Source organism: Orcinus orca, chromosome 7, assembly GCF_937001465.1.
Source record: "Orcinus orca chromosome 7, mOrcOrc1.1, whole genome shotgun sequence".
Taxonomy (NCBI): domain Eukaryota; kingdom Metazoa; phylum Chordata; class Mammalia; order Artiodactyla; family Delphinidae; genus Orcinus; species Orcinus orca.
Window position 1 is genome coordinate 25,891,342 of NC_064565.1, and position 17,249 is coordinate 25,908,590.

The window sequence follows — 17,249 nt, forward strand, 5'->3', positions numbered from 1 at the left end:
GCACTGTCCAGTAACATGACTATACGAAAAGCCCTGATTTTGGTGGAGTCAGAGACAGATCCATAGAAGCTGACACTTGAAAACAGGAAATGTCGTGTTGGTTTTCGTTACTGAGAGAGACCAAAAGAGAGACATTTTTCCCCTTCTTGTAGAAAAAAAAATACATTAAGTGATTAAAAAATATTAATCTAACACTTTTTGGTTTCCATGCAGTCATGTTTTTGTTCCTTATTGACATGATTGTGTAGATTCTATATACAAAGTTCAGGAAAGAAAATATTCACAGTCTGTGTTTCTTTTCTGTTATTATCACTTATTTTGTTTTGTGGTTATTGCTGAAAATAATCTTTGATCCAAAGGAGCGGGTGTTAACGAATGATCCCCTACAGCCGTCAGGTGGCCCAGGTACACCTCGGGTTTTCCGCTGGAGACCAGCCTCGGTCTGATTCTTTGGGGGAGGGGGAGGGGGAGAGTGAGTTATTGGAGAGGTGACCCCACCTGGAGACAAGGGGTCTGCCTTTTGGAACCCCTGACAGTTAGTCACTGCCCTCTTCAGTAGAGGGCCGCTCTCTGGAAAGGGGTCAGATGTGAGATTAACGATTAGTGCTAAACATCCAGGGCCGGTGAGCTGGTGGGAAAGGGGACCTGAGTGGCTGTCAGCAGCCACTACGCCTCCTTTCGTTTGTAGACGAATGGCTGTTGCCCTTGGGAGAGCAGAGAGGCAGTGCTTTCAGTCATAAATTTAAAAATATTGCAACTCTTGAGCTCAAAGGACCTTCAAATCATCGGGCCCCTCATTTTACGAGGGAGGAATTTGAAGTTGCAGAAGATAAAGTAGGTTGTCCATGCTTCTCTGGGTCGTTCCAGAAGGACTAAAGCTTGTACCCAGATGTGTCGCCTCACAACACTTCACTCTGAATAGCCTTGCACAGCCTCACCCAAGACTTCTCACTGGGTAACTTGAGAAATTCACAAGGGAGAAGTCCAGGCGGCAGGGAGGAAGGTCACGCGTGGCGTTTGCAGTTGTCAGCTACCGCAGGGTGAAAGTGTGGTTGATGAGGACGCTTTCCCTGCCTGGACTTTGGCAAAGTGAGGGAAAATGTTTGCCCACCTCCTTTTTCTCTTGACTCACCGACCCACCACCCTACCTCTTCCCTCTATCTGCACTTCCCCTGCTCAGAAGCGCTTTGCCCTGTGCCTCTTGCCTTTCTGTGTTCCTGCCATCTGATAAAGGGAGGGAAGAGAGTGATCTTGAGTCCTCTGGCCGTGGCCTTGCCACCAGTGTGCTTGGTGGAATGACAGTGTGAGCCTTCCTCACCGTTCCGTGTCCCCACCTGTAGCACAAGGCCCTCTACCACACACTTCTTGCAGGCATCAGTTTCCAAAGTTCAGTCGTCCGCACCAAATCGTGACTTCTGTTATATCCGTACCCCACCTGGGCTAATTAACTGAATATTTTATTTTGCTATTATTATTTTTACTTTTTAAATAAATTTATTTTATTTATTTTTGGCTGCGTTGGGTCTTCGTTGCTGCGCACGGGCTTTCTCTAGGTGCGGCGAGCGGGGGCTACTCTTCGTTGCGGTGCGCGGGCTTCTCATGGCGGTGGCTTCTCTTGTTGCAGAGCATGGGCTCTAGGCACGCGGGCTCAGTAGTTGTGGCTCATGGGCGCTAGAGCGTGGGCTTCAGTAGTTATGGCGCACGGGCTTAGTTGCTCCGCGGATGTGGGATCCTCCCTGGCCAGGGCTCGAACCCGTGTCACCTGCATTGGCAGGCAGATTCTTAACCACTGCGCCACCAGGAAAGCCCTAACTGAATATTTTAAATGAACTCACTTTTAAAATAATTACTTTAGCTTTGTCCTAAGTGATTATTATCTATGAAATCACGTGGATATGTTACTTAGGTGTTTCTAAACCACATATAAATAGATTTACAACTGTTAAACATTTTTATCCATATTTCACCTAAAATCACCTTATATATGTAACCATTAAGTTGAAAGCGTGGGACCCCGTAAAATACAAGCAAGAAAAACTCTTCTCCCTTGAACTGTACTGTCTTTTCTGCCCCTCGGATCCAATTTTGGCAGGTCCTTGCAACTCTCAAATAATCAAAATCCTTTCTGTTTTAGTCCCAAGAACAATCCCAAGTGCAGTAATGGAAGTATCCACTTTAGTTTAATACTTGAAACTCTGAACATCATTTCAAGTTAAGCTCCTTCCCTCCTGCCTCTGAGTGCAGCTTCGCCTGGGAAACCTGAAGGGGAGGTGGCAGGTGTGGCATCTTTGTTTCCCCAACTTGTAGGGCACCTTCTTACTCTCCCCACCGTCCTCCTACCTCCCAAACCAGCTGCTATTTCTCCCAACAGGTACAGTGGGTAGAGGGCCGATGTGGGGAGAGGGCAGGTGAGCTCTTACTGGCACCATCCAGTATGAATGCTACCTAGTCCCAGCAGGTGTCTGATGCTGGACCTTCTCTCTGGTAGGACTACTGTGGGTCCTTGGGGTCCCCCTCTTCCCACAGATCACTCATCAACAGTAATACGTTCCCTTATCACAGGCGATACCACCTCAGACTGGTCGAGTAGCTTCCTCTTGGTACCAGTTTCTGGTAGCCCACACTCCCCGTGGCCCCTTACGCAGAGCCCTTCCCAATAGGACTTAGTCGGGTGCCCTTCTGTGGGGTCCACACCTGCACCAAGAGAAACCGGCATCCATTCCTTTGAGAAATTCTAGGAGCTCAGGGAGATGCCAGAGCAGGCCCTGCTCACGACTCCTCCTTCAGGGCATCCTGTTGACCCCAGTCTCCACCCATGAGGCGTTGCGGGGCTCAGGTCTGGCACTGATCTGTGTGCCTCAGAAATTCCTGGGAGTGCACGTGAAGCTCCGCAAGTGGTCCCCTAGAGGCCCTTCTTACCTGGTTAGGTAGCAGAGGGGAACAGCCCACGGCTTCCCCCAGGACGGCCTCCCTCCTTCCCTCTTGGGGTGTGGGGACGTGGGCTGGCTGCTCACTGTGGGGGGCACTTGGTACCCATGTTTGATTGCTGGCCTCTGGGGCCTTGGTATAAGGGGCGAAGCAAGCCCATATGCACACTGTCCCACCTTCCACGGCTGTCCTGCTGCTGTGCCGAGGTGGTGCCCAGCCCCAGGGCTCCAGACGCCTTCCCTGGAGACGCACAGGACACTCCTGCACAGCGGCCAGGTCGCCTTTGCCATCAGACAGCATCCGATTGCAGGGCGCGGGCCAAAGCCCATCAGAATATCATCTCCTCCACTTTTTCAGGAGTGGATGAGTCTCTCAGGTCAAGTCCGTTCCATCCACAAGTCACTGACCCTGTGGAGGTTCTATAGAAAATGCAGCTTCCGATTTCCAGGCAACCTCTTGGTTTTCTAACCTTCCATCGTGACAGCTCTCTCTTTGTCACGGGACCGTCTGTTTCTGTGATTACTGCCCAGACAGACTGATTAGCGGAGCTCCTGAAACAGCCTGGTTACACATTTAGGCCGCAGTGGTCTGTTTTCAACCTTTCAGCCTGTTTTCTGAGCACAATCGCATAGTCGGGGGGGCTTTGTGGCTTTCAGGCTGGAGCAGAGTGAGGGGTAACATTATCCCTAAGCGACTGCGTCTGCGTTGGTGAGGAGACCAGCCAGCTTTACAATTTGAAGACCTCCTGCCCGTCTCAAAGCAGAAAGGAGGTCGTGTCAAAGGGCTTCTTGTTTTTACAAACTGGCTGGCACATCCCCAGGGCCCTTTAAAAGGCATTCGTTAAGTAGCGGGAAGCTCCAGTGCTAAGGCAGAGAGATCCCGGAGACCTGAAAGTGCTGGGAACGGGGAAGCACACTAATTAAACAGCTGGTTCTGAGGGCAGGATCTGGAGGGGGGCCGCTGGGCAGTGACTCGAAGGCTCTAGCCGTCCCCGGACTCATCACTAGGTTGTCCCATTTGATGGCCCAGGGCAGTATTAGCACTCTGTGTTTTAAACTAAGAGTATATATTTAAACAGTTTTTACATACATGTCATTATTCCCGTTTCTAGCTCAGCACAGATAGTCAGTATCTAATAGAACTGGGAAGTGGTATCATCCCCTGTTTGTAGATGCATCAAGTTGCAGAAACAGGGCTGATGGCTCTTTCCGCATTACTCATGGATTTAGCCTCAGAAATCTCCCAGTTCCTTTCTTTAGGCCAGAGACCAAAATCTTCACCTGACCAGACAGTGGAGAATAATAAGTCAAGGGCTCTTGAAGATTCTTTCCTTTTCACTCACTCTTTTCTTTTGTCCTCCGTCCCAAACACAAAGGTAGGTAGGCTCTAGAGCCACTCCTTTCATCATTGAGGGCAGCCTTACCTACGAATAACTATTCACCCACTGCTCTAGATGAGTTGTAATTTATACCAGGTGAGGTCCAGTCAAGAATAAGTGTCTATTGAAAATAGATAACCAACAAGGACCTACTGTACAGCACAGGGACCTCTGCTCAGTATTCTGTAATAACCTGCATGGGAAAGGAATTTGAAAAAGAATAGATACATGTATATGTATAACGGAATCACTTTGCTGTACACCTGAAACTAACACAACATTGTAAATCAACTGTAGTCCAATATAAAATAAAAAATCTGCTAAGAAAGAGTAAATGTGGAGCCCAATACAGCAAAAAGAAGCAGAGTCCCTCCTTTTTATTGCCCGTGGGCCCATAGCTGGACTGCCGGCCAGGCTGGAGACGAGAGCAAGTTTCCTCTTGTTATTATTCCCCCTGTAATTATTGAGCACCATCTTGTGTCCTAGTGAGGTAAGGATTTGGGGGGAGAAGGAGTGAGGGGTGGGTAGGCTTTAAGAATCTTAGCTTCCTGGAGTCTTGCAGAGCCCTACGAGGCCTGAGTGGGACAGAGCAAGGACCCACACACACCCACCTTAACCTTGTGAGGCTACTTGAAATAAATGAGCCAGGGACTGCAAAGACTTGAAATTATTGTGTAATGTAAATTGTTTCTGCTTCACTGCTGAAATTCACAGAGATTTGCTTTTAGAACTTGACTTCTAATCTTGGAATAAAAGCATTTTTCATCTTTGTTGAATTTTCGACTTCAGGAGCGGGCAGGTGAGGTAGTTTTTTTTTTTTGCGGTACGCGGGCATCTCACTGTTGTGGCCTCTCCTGTTGCGGAGCACAGGCTCTGGACGCACAGGCTCAGCGGCCATGGCTCACGGGCCCAGCCGCTCCGCAGCATGTGGGATCTTCCCGGACCGGGGCACGAACCCGTGTCCCCTGCATCGGCAGGCGGACTCTCAACCACTGCGCCACCAGGGAAGCCCGAGGTAGTTTCTTTTTGTCCCTCTCTTGCTCCCTCCCTTTCTTTGACCTCACAACTCAAGAGAGAACCTTATACTTGGTAGCTATGTTGAAAGGAAGATGAATCAACCATGAAATATATCTTTTAAGGTTTGCAACTCTCTGATTTATTTTGTTTTGATTCAAATACATCCTTAGGTAAAGTCACGGACCTTAAGCTCATTTGCTGGGAGCAGGTTTTTATGTGGAAGAACTTGGCTCCTGAAGCAGGGTGGGAAGGTGGGCGAGACTACAGTAGGTGGGAGGAGATGGGCCATGCCCGAGACATCTTTTCCTGTAAATGCCTTGTTGTTCGTGCGCCCTCTTAAGTCTCCTTCATGCAGCCAGTGTGGGCTTACCGAGCACCTGCTCTGTGCCAGGTCTCTGCAGTCACAGAACCTACGATGTCCTGACCTTCAGAAGTTCACAGTCCCATTGCGTGGACACATAGAGTGACAGCGCAGCCCAAAGGGGCCAAGCAGGAAGATACCAAGGCTACACAGGAGGTGGTAGCTGACTTCCCCTGGGTGAGCTCAGGAACGCCGACTTGTAAAGGATGAGGGGGAAGGAGTCCATTCAGGAGAGAAAAGGAAGGAGGAAAGAAGGGCGTCTCAGGGGAAGATGATGCAATGGCAGGCCAGACACATGGGAGAGAGCAGGAGATGTTCGGGAATATGGAGTTAAGTTGTAGGGGGACCTTAAGCAAAGGAGGAGAGGGCATGGCCGGAGGTGAAGCTGGAGAGCCTGTAGCAGCCCATGGTTGTGAAGATCCTCGTGTGTGCAGTTGGGGAAGTGGTCTCTCATTGCCATGAGGAGCCTTTGAAAACTTTTATAGAGGGGAACTAAATCTTCAGTTTTGGAAACTGTGGCACTGGGGACGGTGGATTGAAGGACCGAGATCCTAGAAATAGTGTCTTAGCCCAGAGCTTCTAGAAAGGGGGACTGAGACAAAGATTGATATATTGCTACTTGTTGGGGAAGGAGGTGCAAGCCCAGGGCTGTAAGGATGAAGGGAAGGGGCCAGGTGAAGTACCAGATGGATCCAGGCTGGCTCCTGCTGCACCAGAAGCCACACAGACACAGCAGCACGGGCGCTGGGCACTCTGGACCCCCTGGAAGGTTTGCAAGGAGGGACTGACTCTACCTTGGCATAGTCTGTAGAGGAGAGAAAAGAGGCTCCCTCCTGTTTCCTTCTCTTTGGCACTGGTTCCCGTCACTGGCGTCCCATACATCTGGGGTGCTGTTTGGGGATGGAGATCCCCCCCCCAACCATACCCCTCAACCCTGGGGTAGCTTCTTCCCAGTCTGACAGCAGAGGGGAGCCTGGCTTGTGTGAGCACCAGCTGAGAAAGAGAAAGAAAAGCAGGCAGGCCGGGGAATCTGAGAAGGCTCGTAAGGGCCGTCACCATTCAGACAGGAAGCTCCGCTCAGAGACGAGGACAGCAGTCCAAGCAGGAGTGGGTGGATGCCAGAGTGAATGGAGGAGGCTGGAGTAGAGAAGGATGTACAAGACCTTCATTCTGTAGAGTCAGCAAGCCCAGCCCCAGCCTTTCGGGGAGAAACATCACAGCAGCCAGTAAGGGCTTCCATGGCTAGTGTGGGGTGAGGCATACTCTACGGCCTTGTGGTTTCCTAAGGAAAATATATGATTCATCATTGTAGATTCATTCAGAAAGTCATGGAATAAGCCAATTCCTGTATTTGCCAGGGAAGGAGAGGAAGCTACTATAAAAATGGTTAAAAATCCATGATGCTCAAAATAAAGAATCTGGTCACAAGTGTACTTGTCAGGATTCTTTCTGCTGAAACGGCAGAAGCCCAGCTTTCCTAGCTTAGGACTGGGGGACTCTCAGAACCCAGGGAAGGGCAGGCATGCCCTGGGCAGAGATGTCACTGGAACAGTGGACCAATACCCTGCTGGAACATGCACCCTCTCACACTTGACCTTCCCTTTGTGACGACTTCCTTTTTCTCTGTCTGGAGCCTGACCTTCATGCACCAGGACTGATGCTGGCTTCAGCAGCCTGGTTTCCAGCTCACTGCTGTGGCTCTGGAAAGGGATTGGCCCTTCACACCCATTCAGCCCTTCCTGGGAAGGACGCCCACTGGCTTAGCACTTACCAGGTGCTCTCCATGGACCAACTAACTCTGTGCAGGGCAGCAGAATTACTATTTTTTAAATGGGAGGCCACAAGGTGCCATGTGGATGAGGGGAAAGAGGGTCCAGGAGAAGGGATGTGCATATCTGCCATGGGGAGCAAGGGTGCTGATGGGGAGAAAAGTACATAAGGTCCACTGCAACCCAAAGCTCAGAACGCTACCATTCGCCAGAGAGCCTTCCTGTACCCCTGATTCACCAGCTGGAAAAGAAAAGGGCTCCAGATTGTGCGGTTCTGCCTTCTACCTCTCCCCCTGCTAAGGACGCACGCGAGTGTTGCTTTAGATTGAATTGTTTTCCTAAAGCTCTCGATTCAAGCTCTGAATATCTTACGACCAGTTCTACAGACAGAGCTGCCGCCAGCTACACACGGAAAGCCCTGCTCGTTGGCCCCAGCATGCTCTCTCCTTTTCCTTAGCATCTTCCCATCCCCTGCCTCCTAATGAGTTTAGGTAGATTGAAATTTTAATCCATTTGATTGGTTGTATTTAATGGGAATTTAAATTGAACTGAAGACCGAGAGCACTGAGGGGCTGCAGGCTGCTAGCGGGGACCTTCTGGAGGCACACCTCACCCCCAGGACAGGGGTGGTGGCATGCTGCGGTGTGGTGAGTCCCTGCAAGCCCTTTTGGACTGTGTCTCAACAAATTTGTAGGTGATGCGGTTTATGGTGGAGACGATTTTCTCTGACCGTGGTCTCTTAAGTCAGAGGCGGAAAGCTTTCTGAAGAGTGGTATTGGTCCAGTTCTTGGATCAGTGGGACCCCCAGTTCCGGGCTGTCACCTTGACCGTGGGCCTGGATGTCCAAAATCAGGAGGGGAGTGGTCCCTGTTGCACACACACCCCTCCCACTGGGGGCCTTCCCGTGGGTGGGGAAAGGCAGGCCAGGACCGTGATTAATTTACAAAACTGCAGCGCCTTCTCTTTCTTTTTTTTTTTTTCTTAATTTTTATTTTATATTGGAGTATAGTTGATTCACAGTGTTGTGATAGTTTCAGGTGTACAGCCAAGCGATTCAGCTATACATATACATATATCTATTCTTTTTTCAGATTCTTTTCCCATATAGGTTATTATAGAATACTGAGTAGAGTTTCCTGTGCTATATAGTAGGTCCTTGTGGGTTATCTATTTTATATACAGTAGTGTGTATATGTTAATCCCAAACTCCTAATTTATCCTTATTTCTTAAACACAAAAGATAACATTTTCCATTGAGGGGAGACAGAGATCCTTTGAACCTCTTTTTGGCAAAAACTAGGTCCTCCAGTGAGATGGCAGTGGTGCAAGCTTTGGTGTCATACCGACTGGTTTCTGTACTTTCTTGGTTGCATGTATTTTAATTTTTATATTTCAATTGTGAAATATATCAAATATGCCCACCACCCAGATGTGTAGATGTTGATATTGTCCAATTGTTTTCTTAAGAGAAAAATGATATAGTTCAAATATCATGAAATCTCCATCCGCCTCCCCAGACCCTCCCTTCCCTCCTCAGTGATCAATAGCTGGAAATTGTATCTGTCATCCCCATGCATATTTTTGTAGTTAACTCCAAATGCCCATATGTAAAAATATTGTTGATATGCCTAACATGGACTACTACTGCTTTGCATGGTTAAAAAATGGCATCGAGCCATACAGATTCTTTTGCAATCCGTCCCAGCACTGCTGCTCACTTGTAGAAACCATGGACTAGTTGCTCAACTTTTTGAGCTGCAGGCAGATTGTTAAGATGCTGGTTGTGTTCATCCTGGCGCAGTCCAGGTGATCAAGGATCAAAGCCTGGAGAGGAGGAGACAATTTGATATTACAGAGGCAGAATCAGCAGGGCTCTGTGACTAATTTGATGTGTGGAATGCCAAGTGTGATTCTGGTACCTGGCTAGGAGACGAATGCCAATCACTGAGATCGGGAGCCTGGGGGTAGGGTTTCTGGTCTGGGAAAGTAAGGCACTGAATGACCTGTTAAGGCGTGGAAGTGTCCGTGGCAACCCAGGAGGGGAGGTTCAGGAGGCAGTTGGATTTTGTGAAATTCAGGCAGTGGTTTGGAGCTGGCGATGCCTCTTTGGGTTCCCTTCGCATCCGGTGAGCATTCACTTTGGGAAGGAAGGGGGCGGCTCCTCCCTGGGATCACCCTGGGGAATCACCCTGGCCAGATTTCTTCAGAATTCTGACAAGTGGCAACAAGAGACCTGAGGTGGAATCACTTCATTGTCATGTCATCTTGAAAGGTTAGGGTTATATCTGAACCATTTCTTTTTCCCTCTAATAACCTGTTGTGATTTCCTCCTTCATGAAATTACAGAAATCCTCTCTGAATGGAATTTCTGCTTTCAGACTTTACCGTGCCTTCTTGTAATAAGTTCATAGAGTTTTCCAGCCTTGGCATAGACTTCTTTCTCTTCGCCTGAACTTGCCCCCTTGTTAAACCTCAAGGAGCTCCAGCCTTTTCTGGGATGGATGGCAGGACATGCGTCTTCCCAGGCATTTGGTGTGGGAATCCTAACCTCGAGTTTGTCTGCCGTGAGTATTCATCTCCAGGTTAGGACCTGGGTGATCGTTCACTGTTCTCCTTTGTCGCTCACTGCGGACCCGGTTCAGGGGCTATTGGTCCATCCTGACTAGTTAGCAGCTGGTTTTTCACAGGGAAGTGTCTCTATTTGCTTTATTAAAGAAAAGATGCCTGCCCCCAGCCTCGTCCCTGCCGAAAGTCCTGAATGACATCCTGACAGGCCTCCCTTTAGATGGGAGGGATCCAGCCAGAGGGGCCCAGACAGAAGAGTGGGGGGGGGGGTTGGGCAGCTGGTATTATTCTAAGGATCCAGACAGACTCTCGGGCTGATGGGGTGGGACCCAGAAGCACCTCTGGGCCCTGCTTTTCTCCCTTCTGTCTCTCTGCTTTCTTTTCTCACTCTCTCCTCTCTTCCTCTCCCGTTGTCCTCCTCCTCTTACCTTTCTTTCCATCCCCTCTTCTAACTCTCTCCTCCCCCTCCCTCCCCCCCATCAGTCTGTCTCCCCCTCCCCATCTCTCTCCCTCCTCCTCCTCTCTCCCCCTCCTCTTTCCCCTCCCCTCCTCTTTCCCCCTCCCCTCCTCTCCCCCTCCCCTCCTCTCCCCCTCCCCTCCTCTTTCCCCTCCCTTCCTCTTTCCCGCTCCCCTCCTCTTTCCCCTCCCCTCCTCTCCCCCTCCCCTCCTCTCCCCCTCCCCTCCTCTCCCCCTCCCCTCCTCTTTCCCCCTCCCCTCTCTCCCCCTCCCCTCCTCTCCCCCCTCCCCTCCTCTCTCCCTCCCCCTCCTCTTTCCCCCTCCCCCTCCTCTTTCCCCTCCCCTTTCCCCCTCCACCTTTCTCTCTCCTCCTCCCCCTTGCCCTCCCCCCTCCTTTTCCCCTCCTCCCTCCCCACCCCTGCTCTCTTTCTATCACACTCACAGGGGGAATGTCTAGGTCGCAGTCACTCCAGGTCCCTCTTATTACCCATTATGCATCTTTGTCTCCCTCTCCTCCTTTCAGCTCTTACCTGGTTCTCTTCTCACCCTCACCCCCAAGACTGTCATCTGACTTCCCCAGAACTTGCATCTGGTCCATAACTGCCCGGACTCCAACACCGCATGACCTTTTTGCTCCACAACCCCAGCCGTCTGTCAGTCATCTCTCTGTGAGCAGGACTCTGAGCTCCTGAGAGAGAGGGTCTGACCAGCACAGCTCATTGTCCTGAGCCCGGCCACTCTGTCCCGGGCTGCTGGACAGCCTGGGAATGGGTCCCCCTCAGGTCAGACACACCCTGGGCTGGTCAGGAGTGGCAGGGGGTGGGCAGGGTTACAGAAACCCTTGCCTACCTACCAGGGGCTGGGGTGGAGGTAGAGCCCCTGGGAAAGGGGGTTTGTGGGCTCAGGAGTAATCAGGTCCCTCTAGCACAAAAACTGTGTCATAGACCCCCTCCAGTTAACTCACAGCAGGAAGATGATCCTCAGTTTGGCTCAAGCTGAATGGGAGTCATGGTTTATAAACTGTTCCTAGTCACCTCTGCACGAATGGAAGGGTATACATCTCTGAGGTAATGAATTTAGCATCTTCCAGCCACGCCGAACATGGCATGAAATTAGACTTTAATTCGGAATGTTCATTTTATTCACACAGTAGGGTGCAGGGGTGGACTTGATTGATTGCAAACAAAACAAAATCTTTCAGTGCATAAAATGGAGAATGTGGACTGTACTGTTTTTCCAGTCGTGAAGACTTCGGTTACAGGATTTGAAACGTGTATCCCCCAAAGTTGAGTGCTTTGTAGTATTCTCACCTGTGAGATGTAGGCAGACGGTAGACCCTGAACCGGGCTCAGGATGCCTGGAGCTGTCCTACCAGGTCAGAGCGAGGGCCCCGCACCCCAGGGGTGTTGCTGCCCCTCCTCTCTTCAGAGCCCATCATGTGCTCTGTGGCTGCTGATGCCACACCCCCGTGTCCCTTGCGGTCTTAAGTCACAAAACCGGTGATTATTACACTTTCCTGGAGTGTGTGAAAACAGGCTTCAAATGGGAAGAACCCTGTCCCACTTTTATACAACTGGAAAACATTACAGCACTTGAATCTTTCAAATGTCCAGGAAAAAAACCCCAAAAGACAGCCCACAAAATCCAGCTTGTGTGACTTAGTCACACGGAAACATGAAGAGGAAGGGAAAGGGAGTTTGCTTCCTACTTGCAGGTGGTTTTGATTTAGAAAATGTGCCTCGAAATTCAGTTCCTACCAACACAGAGGAGAGGTTTTGTTTTGCTTCTAAGAAAAGTAAAACTACTCTTGAATGTTTCGGGGCTCATCAAAGTTTCCATTTAACATTTTTTCCACTTTTGTCTACCTGCATATTCTCATCATCTCTGCATCTGCTGAGTCAATCAGTGTATATTGTGGGAAACTCTCATCCCCCCATGATCCGAAGTAGGTGGGATCCAGTTCTGACAACATGAGTTAATCATCACTAGAAATACTGGCAAGAGCTGGGGATGTTTGCGTTCCTCGGGGACAGTTTAGCGTCTCCAGATAAATATTCCAATCCAGCTGACTGCCTTCTCTGAGCTTTCCTTCCCCAAACTTACTCCCCCATAAGGAGGACAAGCCAAAAGCAAAGTGTTGGGTCCCCGGTAAATTACAAGGCTAGGACAATACTTCAGAACAATTGGTCTTGAGCCATCGTTACTATTCAGTAGTATGCCGCTATAGGATATGTTTCTTCCTGCAGAATTGTACAGTAGCCACGTGACTGTTTTTACCCTCAAAATCCAGTCAGATTACTTTTGAAAGAAGTTTTAGGAATGGGGTTGCCAAATTCATGCAATCTCCATGTTAAGAGCTCCTGTCTCTGTGGCCTCCAGCTATGAGGCAGGTTTTTATGAGAACGAAAAGAGAAATACCTTCTCCTTGTGTCCCCTCTTTAGAATAAGAAGCTCTACTTGGACATCATTCACACATACATGGAAGTGCATGCGACTGTTTACGGCTCCAGCACAAAGAACATTCCCAGTTACGTGAAAAACCACGGGATCCTCAGTGGACGGGACTTGCAGTTCCTTCTCCGAGAAACCAAGGTAAGTTTTTTGTAGTTTTGTAAAAATGCATCAGTATTGTTGTGCGGAGGTTTGTGTCTCTTGCCATTGCAAATGGGATCAGAATCTTCGGTGCTTTCTCTTCAGTGGTACCATTGATCTTCAGGTCATTGCTGGGCAGTGGTTTTCTAGACTAGCTGTAGCTTAAAAGTTAGCAAATTGTGAAAAAAACTTATTTACTGAGGACCTGCTTTGTGCCAAGAAGCATCAGGTGAGGGGCTGGGGACATGGCGGCAAACAGGAAAAGTAGGGTATCAGACGTTCTCAGAGAGCAGCAGCTTTCCCAGCAAGCCTGGGGCCACTTAACTCCTGCACCTCTCCAATCCCCCCTGTTCAAGGAACCCGTCCCCCAACTAGCTTTTCATCACACCTGCTTGTTCAAAATATTTGTACTGGACACTGGAGAAGTTCAGACAAGGGAAGAGTCCTTGGGGGCTCAGGGAGCAAGGAAGGCATTGTGAGAGCTGTGAGAGGTGAAGGATGTGGGTGTGGATACACCTGGCATTTGGCACAGACGGCAGTGAGTCAGGTGGTAGAGGTGGAGATGACACACCCAGGAGAGCCAAGAGACCAATCCAGCGAGTCTGTGTGTCGGGAAATAGTGGAAGATAAAATTTGATAAGGGGCTGAGGGTCTGAATGTCACAGCTGTAGAATTCAGGCCACGTGGTGTGGGCAGGTGGGTAGGAGCAACTGATGGACGGTCATTTCAGTAGCATGATGAGCGTGGTGTTTTCACATCTGGGGGCGTCCACCCAGTGGTCTCTGTCCTTTCTATAATTCTGACATGGACGAACCCGGTGAGGTTAGGGGACCTGCAAATAGATCAGTGTTGGGCCTTGAAGGGTTGGCTGGCACGTTGATGTATTCCTCATGTTTATTAATAAGCTCTTTTTTAAAAAAAGTAAACGTATATATCTTAAAAATCTTTCCGTATCAGAAGTAGCTGGGCTAAAGGATATATACGTTTTTAGTTTTAAAGGTTATAGCCAAAATGGCTCCACAGATATTATACAGTCTATCAGTCAGTGCTTGTTACCTTTCTCTGTGAGTGAGGCAGAGCACCTTTTCACATGTTTATCGCATAGATTCCTGATTCCTGCCTCTAAAGGCTGCACGTTCTTTAGGTAAAATACTGCAATCCATTAAAAGGGTTATGGTATTGAACACGATAACATCACAGGTATTAGACAGATATATCAGACTTCAGTAAGTTATTTAGATAAGCAAAGAGGATTGTAATACATATCATGAAGATTCATGTTTATTAATAAGCTCTTATGTGTGAGTTTTACAAATATGTCTCGAGCAGCTCCTATGGGCCAGGCATCGTGCAAGGGATACAGGGGCAAAGAAAGCAAGCATGATCCCTGCCCTGCATTATCAGTAGTGAATTGTTCAGCTCTGGTCCTGACTGCATTTTCGTTGTCCAGGTAGAGGGGAGGGGCCGAGCGGATGAGCTTCTGTGGCATCGTAGCATTTCTGATCAGTGTGTGTGATACTTCAGTGTGGGAAAGCACATTCCTAGATGCTGTCCTGTTTACTTCTCACCACAGCCTTCAGAGGTAGGCAGGGCAGGTATTACTGTTAACTTTATTCTAAACAGGAGGAAATAGACTAGAGAGTTGGGCTTGTCCATTGTCACTGAGGTCACCCTGGAGGTAACCCTGACTCGCGATTTTTTTATTGCAAGTGAAAGCTCTGCTAGGCCCTCGACGTACCAGCCTCATGAATAAACATACAAACTTAAGAACATGCAGTGGATAGTCACAAGCCCAAAGAATCTGCATCTCCTTTCTGCCTCAGTTTCTCCATAGGTAAATGCATTTGGTCATTTCTACCTCCCAAGTCATGTGTGTGATGCCATGAATAAATTCACTTGATAAATTTCTCTCCTTGGCCAAAGGAGAGAAAGTTTGTTTCATTAAGATTTGATTTCCTTACAAGGTCATCTGCAGTCTGATGACGGTGGCCATCACCAGTGCTCCCTGGTTTGCACTGTTTGCTTTCGTTCACCTTCTGTCTTAGGAGGACATTTTAGAATCATTAGAAAGTCCAGGCTCTTTTTTTTTTTGGGGGGCGATACGCGGGCTTCTCACTGTTGGGGCCTCTCCCGTTGCGGAGCACAGGCTCCGGATGCGCAGGCTCAGCGGCCATGGCTCACGGGCCCAGCCGCTCCGCGGAATGTGGGATCTTCCCGGACCGGGGCACGAACCCGTGTCCCCTGCATTGGCAGGCGGACTCTCAACCACTGCGCCACCAGGGAAGCCCGAAAGTCCAGGCTCTTTACCCGTAATGCTATTTTTGCTTCATTTTACTTTTCCCCACATCAGATTGTGGGAAAAACTCAAGCTCCTTTAAAATTACAGTTGGCAACGCTGCTTCTCTGTCATCACTGTCCCACACGCTTCTATTAACCCAGCTGTGTGAATGTCTTACTCAGCCTTACAAATCTTAAAAGAACACTTACTTACAGACCGTCCACTTACTCTGTCAGAGAATGGGAGATAGGCCGAAGCTAAGGTCCCTGATGTGTGGAGAGCAACAGAGAAGAGGCCTGGAAGGCCCAGGCCATGAGGTCGGAGATTGCCTGAGATTACCCAAGGATTACAGCTGGAATTTTTTTTTTTTTGAGTGTAAGGGTCATCTGTTTATCCTTGAAAAACTGGTACTTTCAGAGGATGTCGCTGATCCCATTTTGTATTTCCTGTTCAGAGAACTAGAATATAGGAAAGGACTCCGAGTGGAATTATGGCTGGAACGGTCGGCAAATATGATGAAAATGAGGCGGTGTGTTGCTGAGGCTCCCCTTCTACCCAGAACACAGCGGCAGCACTGAAATGAATGAATCTTGGGCTTTGGAATAATGACACTAAAGACTAGTCAGGCTTTGCATTTATAACCCTTTCTGCCTCTAACTCCTTCCTCGGTGTCTCTTAGCAATTTAAAAGTGATTTATTCCAATCCACATTGGAAGTGCAGAACTGGGGATGCAGACTAGCAAATGTGTGTGGAACGAATGGGATGTGCACGTTCCTCAGACTCGTTATGGGAGAGGGAAGCAAGTCGGGTGCCCCTCAAGGTCTAGAGACGTATTGAAATGATTGATGCATAACCAGCTTTTGACTTATTGTTTTTCTTTATGAGCCGTCTTTGAATCTCTGCACCAAGCCCCGAAAACTGTCTCCTCAGCAGAATTGTGTCCCTGCGTGTGAGGAGGGGCCCTCACGAAGGGCCCACAGAGCCTAATGGAGATGGGAGGGATTCAGTGTAACCCTCAAGTCGGGGCTCAGGAGCTGGGAAGTTGTTGAATGTAGAAGACTCTTCTAATAGGCATATAAATGTGGATGAATTCATTTATCAAAAGACCAGAGATGAGTCATTTGGGCCAGCAAACTCCAGGAGAGCAATTTAAGCCAGCAAATAAGGACCGAACTGGGGTGGCGTGTTTTTATTTTTGGCTTCAGTCCCCATCTTCCTTAATGTGATTTCTTTCTTCTCCTTCCTAATTTTCCCCTCCCTGTGCCCACCTCCCCCAGTCTCACCAGGGGAATTTCCTTACAGATTGGGGCATCCGCATCCCACACTGGCTTGGAGGAGCATTTGGAGTGAGCCCAAACGGGTACCTCCCTTTCTGACAGTGAGAGTCGAGAACAAATCTGGCTGTGGGAAAGCAGAGGAAGAAGCAGCTGCTGCCCCTGCTGTTGCCACACACCTTTTCTGCCCACAACTCTGGCCGTTTCCCCCTCCAGCCCTTGGATGGGGCATGGCGGCCCTGTTTCCCTCCCACGTCAGCTCAGCAGCTTTAGCTGTGGTACTCGCCTAGAAGCCCGGGCAGGGTTGGAAGATAGGCAGTATGTACCACTGTCCCTGTTCCATTCCATCCTCGGGTCTGACCTCCCCTATCAACCGTGGCTCTTCCCACAAGCTTGGATGTGGTTGCACAAGCTCTGTCAAAAACCCAGGGACCAAGGCATCCACCACCAGTGGACCAGACCCTCATGCAGCTCCATGAGAACCCAGGGGCTCTGCTTATTCTGTTGACAGTTACCTCCTCAGGGCCTGGCTTGCAGAGGCCTTCAGATAACCGGATGAAGAATGAAGGAAGGAGTCCAGAAGAAATCCACTGGCCATCTGGGATCTTGGGGCCATGCCCCTAGGAGTGA

The 17,249-nt window shown here is 49.2% G+C and overlaps 1 protein-coding gene across 3 annotated transcripts in view; it reads left to right on the plus strand.

The window, feature by feature from the left end:
• Positions 1-17,249, plus strand: part of MGAT5 (alpha-1,6-mannosylglycoprotein 6-beta-N-acetylglucosaminyltransferase) — a 370,454-nt gene that overhangs the window by 305,272 nt on the left and 47,933 nt on the right. For all 3 annotated transcript variants that reach the window (XM_004265434.4, XM_033420274.2, XM_049712683.1), the window contains exon 13: positions 12,917-13,066. In XM_004265434.4, coding sequence (XP_004265482.1) covers positions 12,917-13,066 — 150 coding nt within the window. The remainder of the gene's footprint in view (positions 1-12,916; positions 13,067-17,249) is intronic.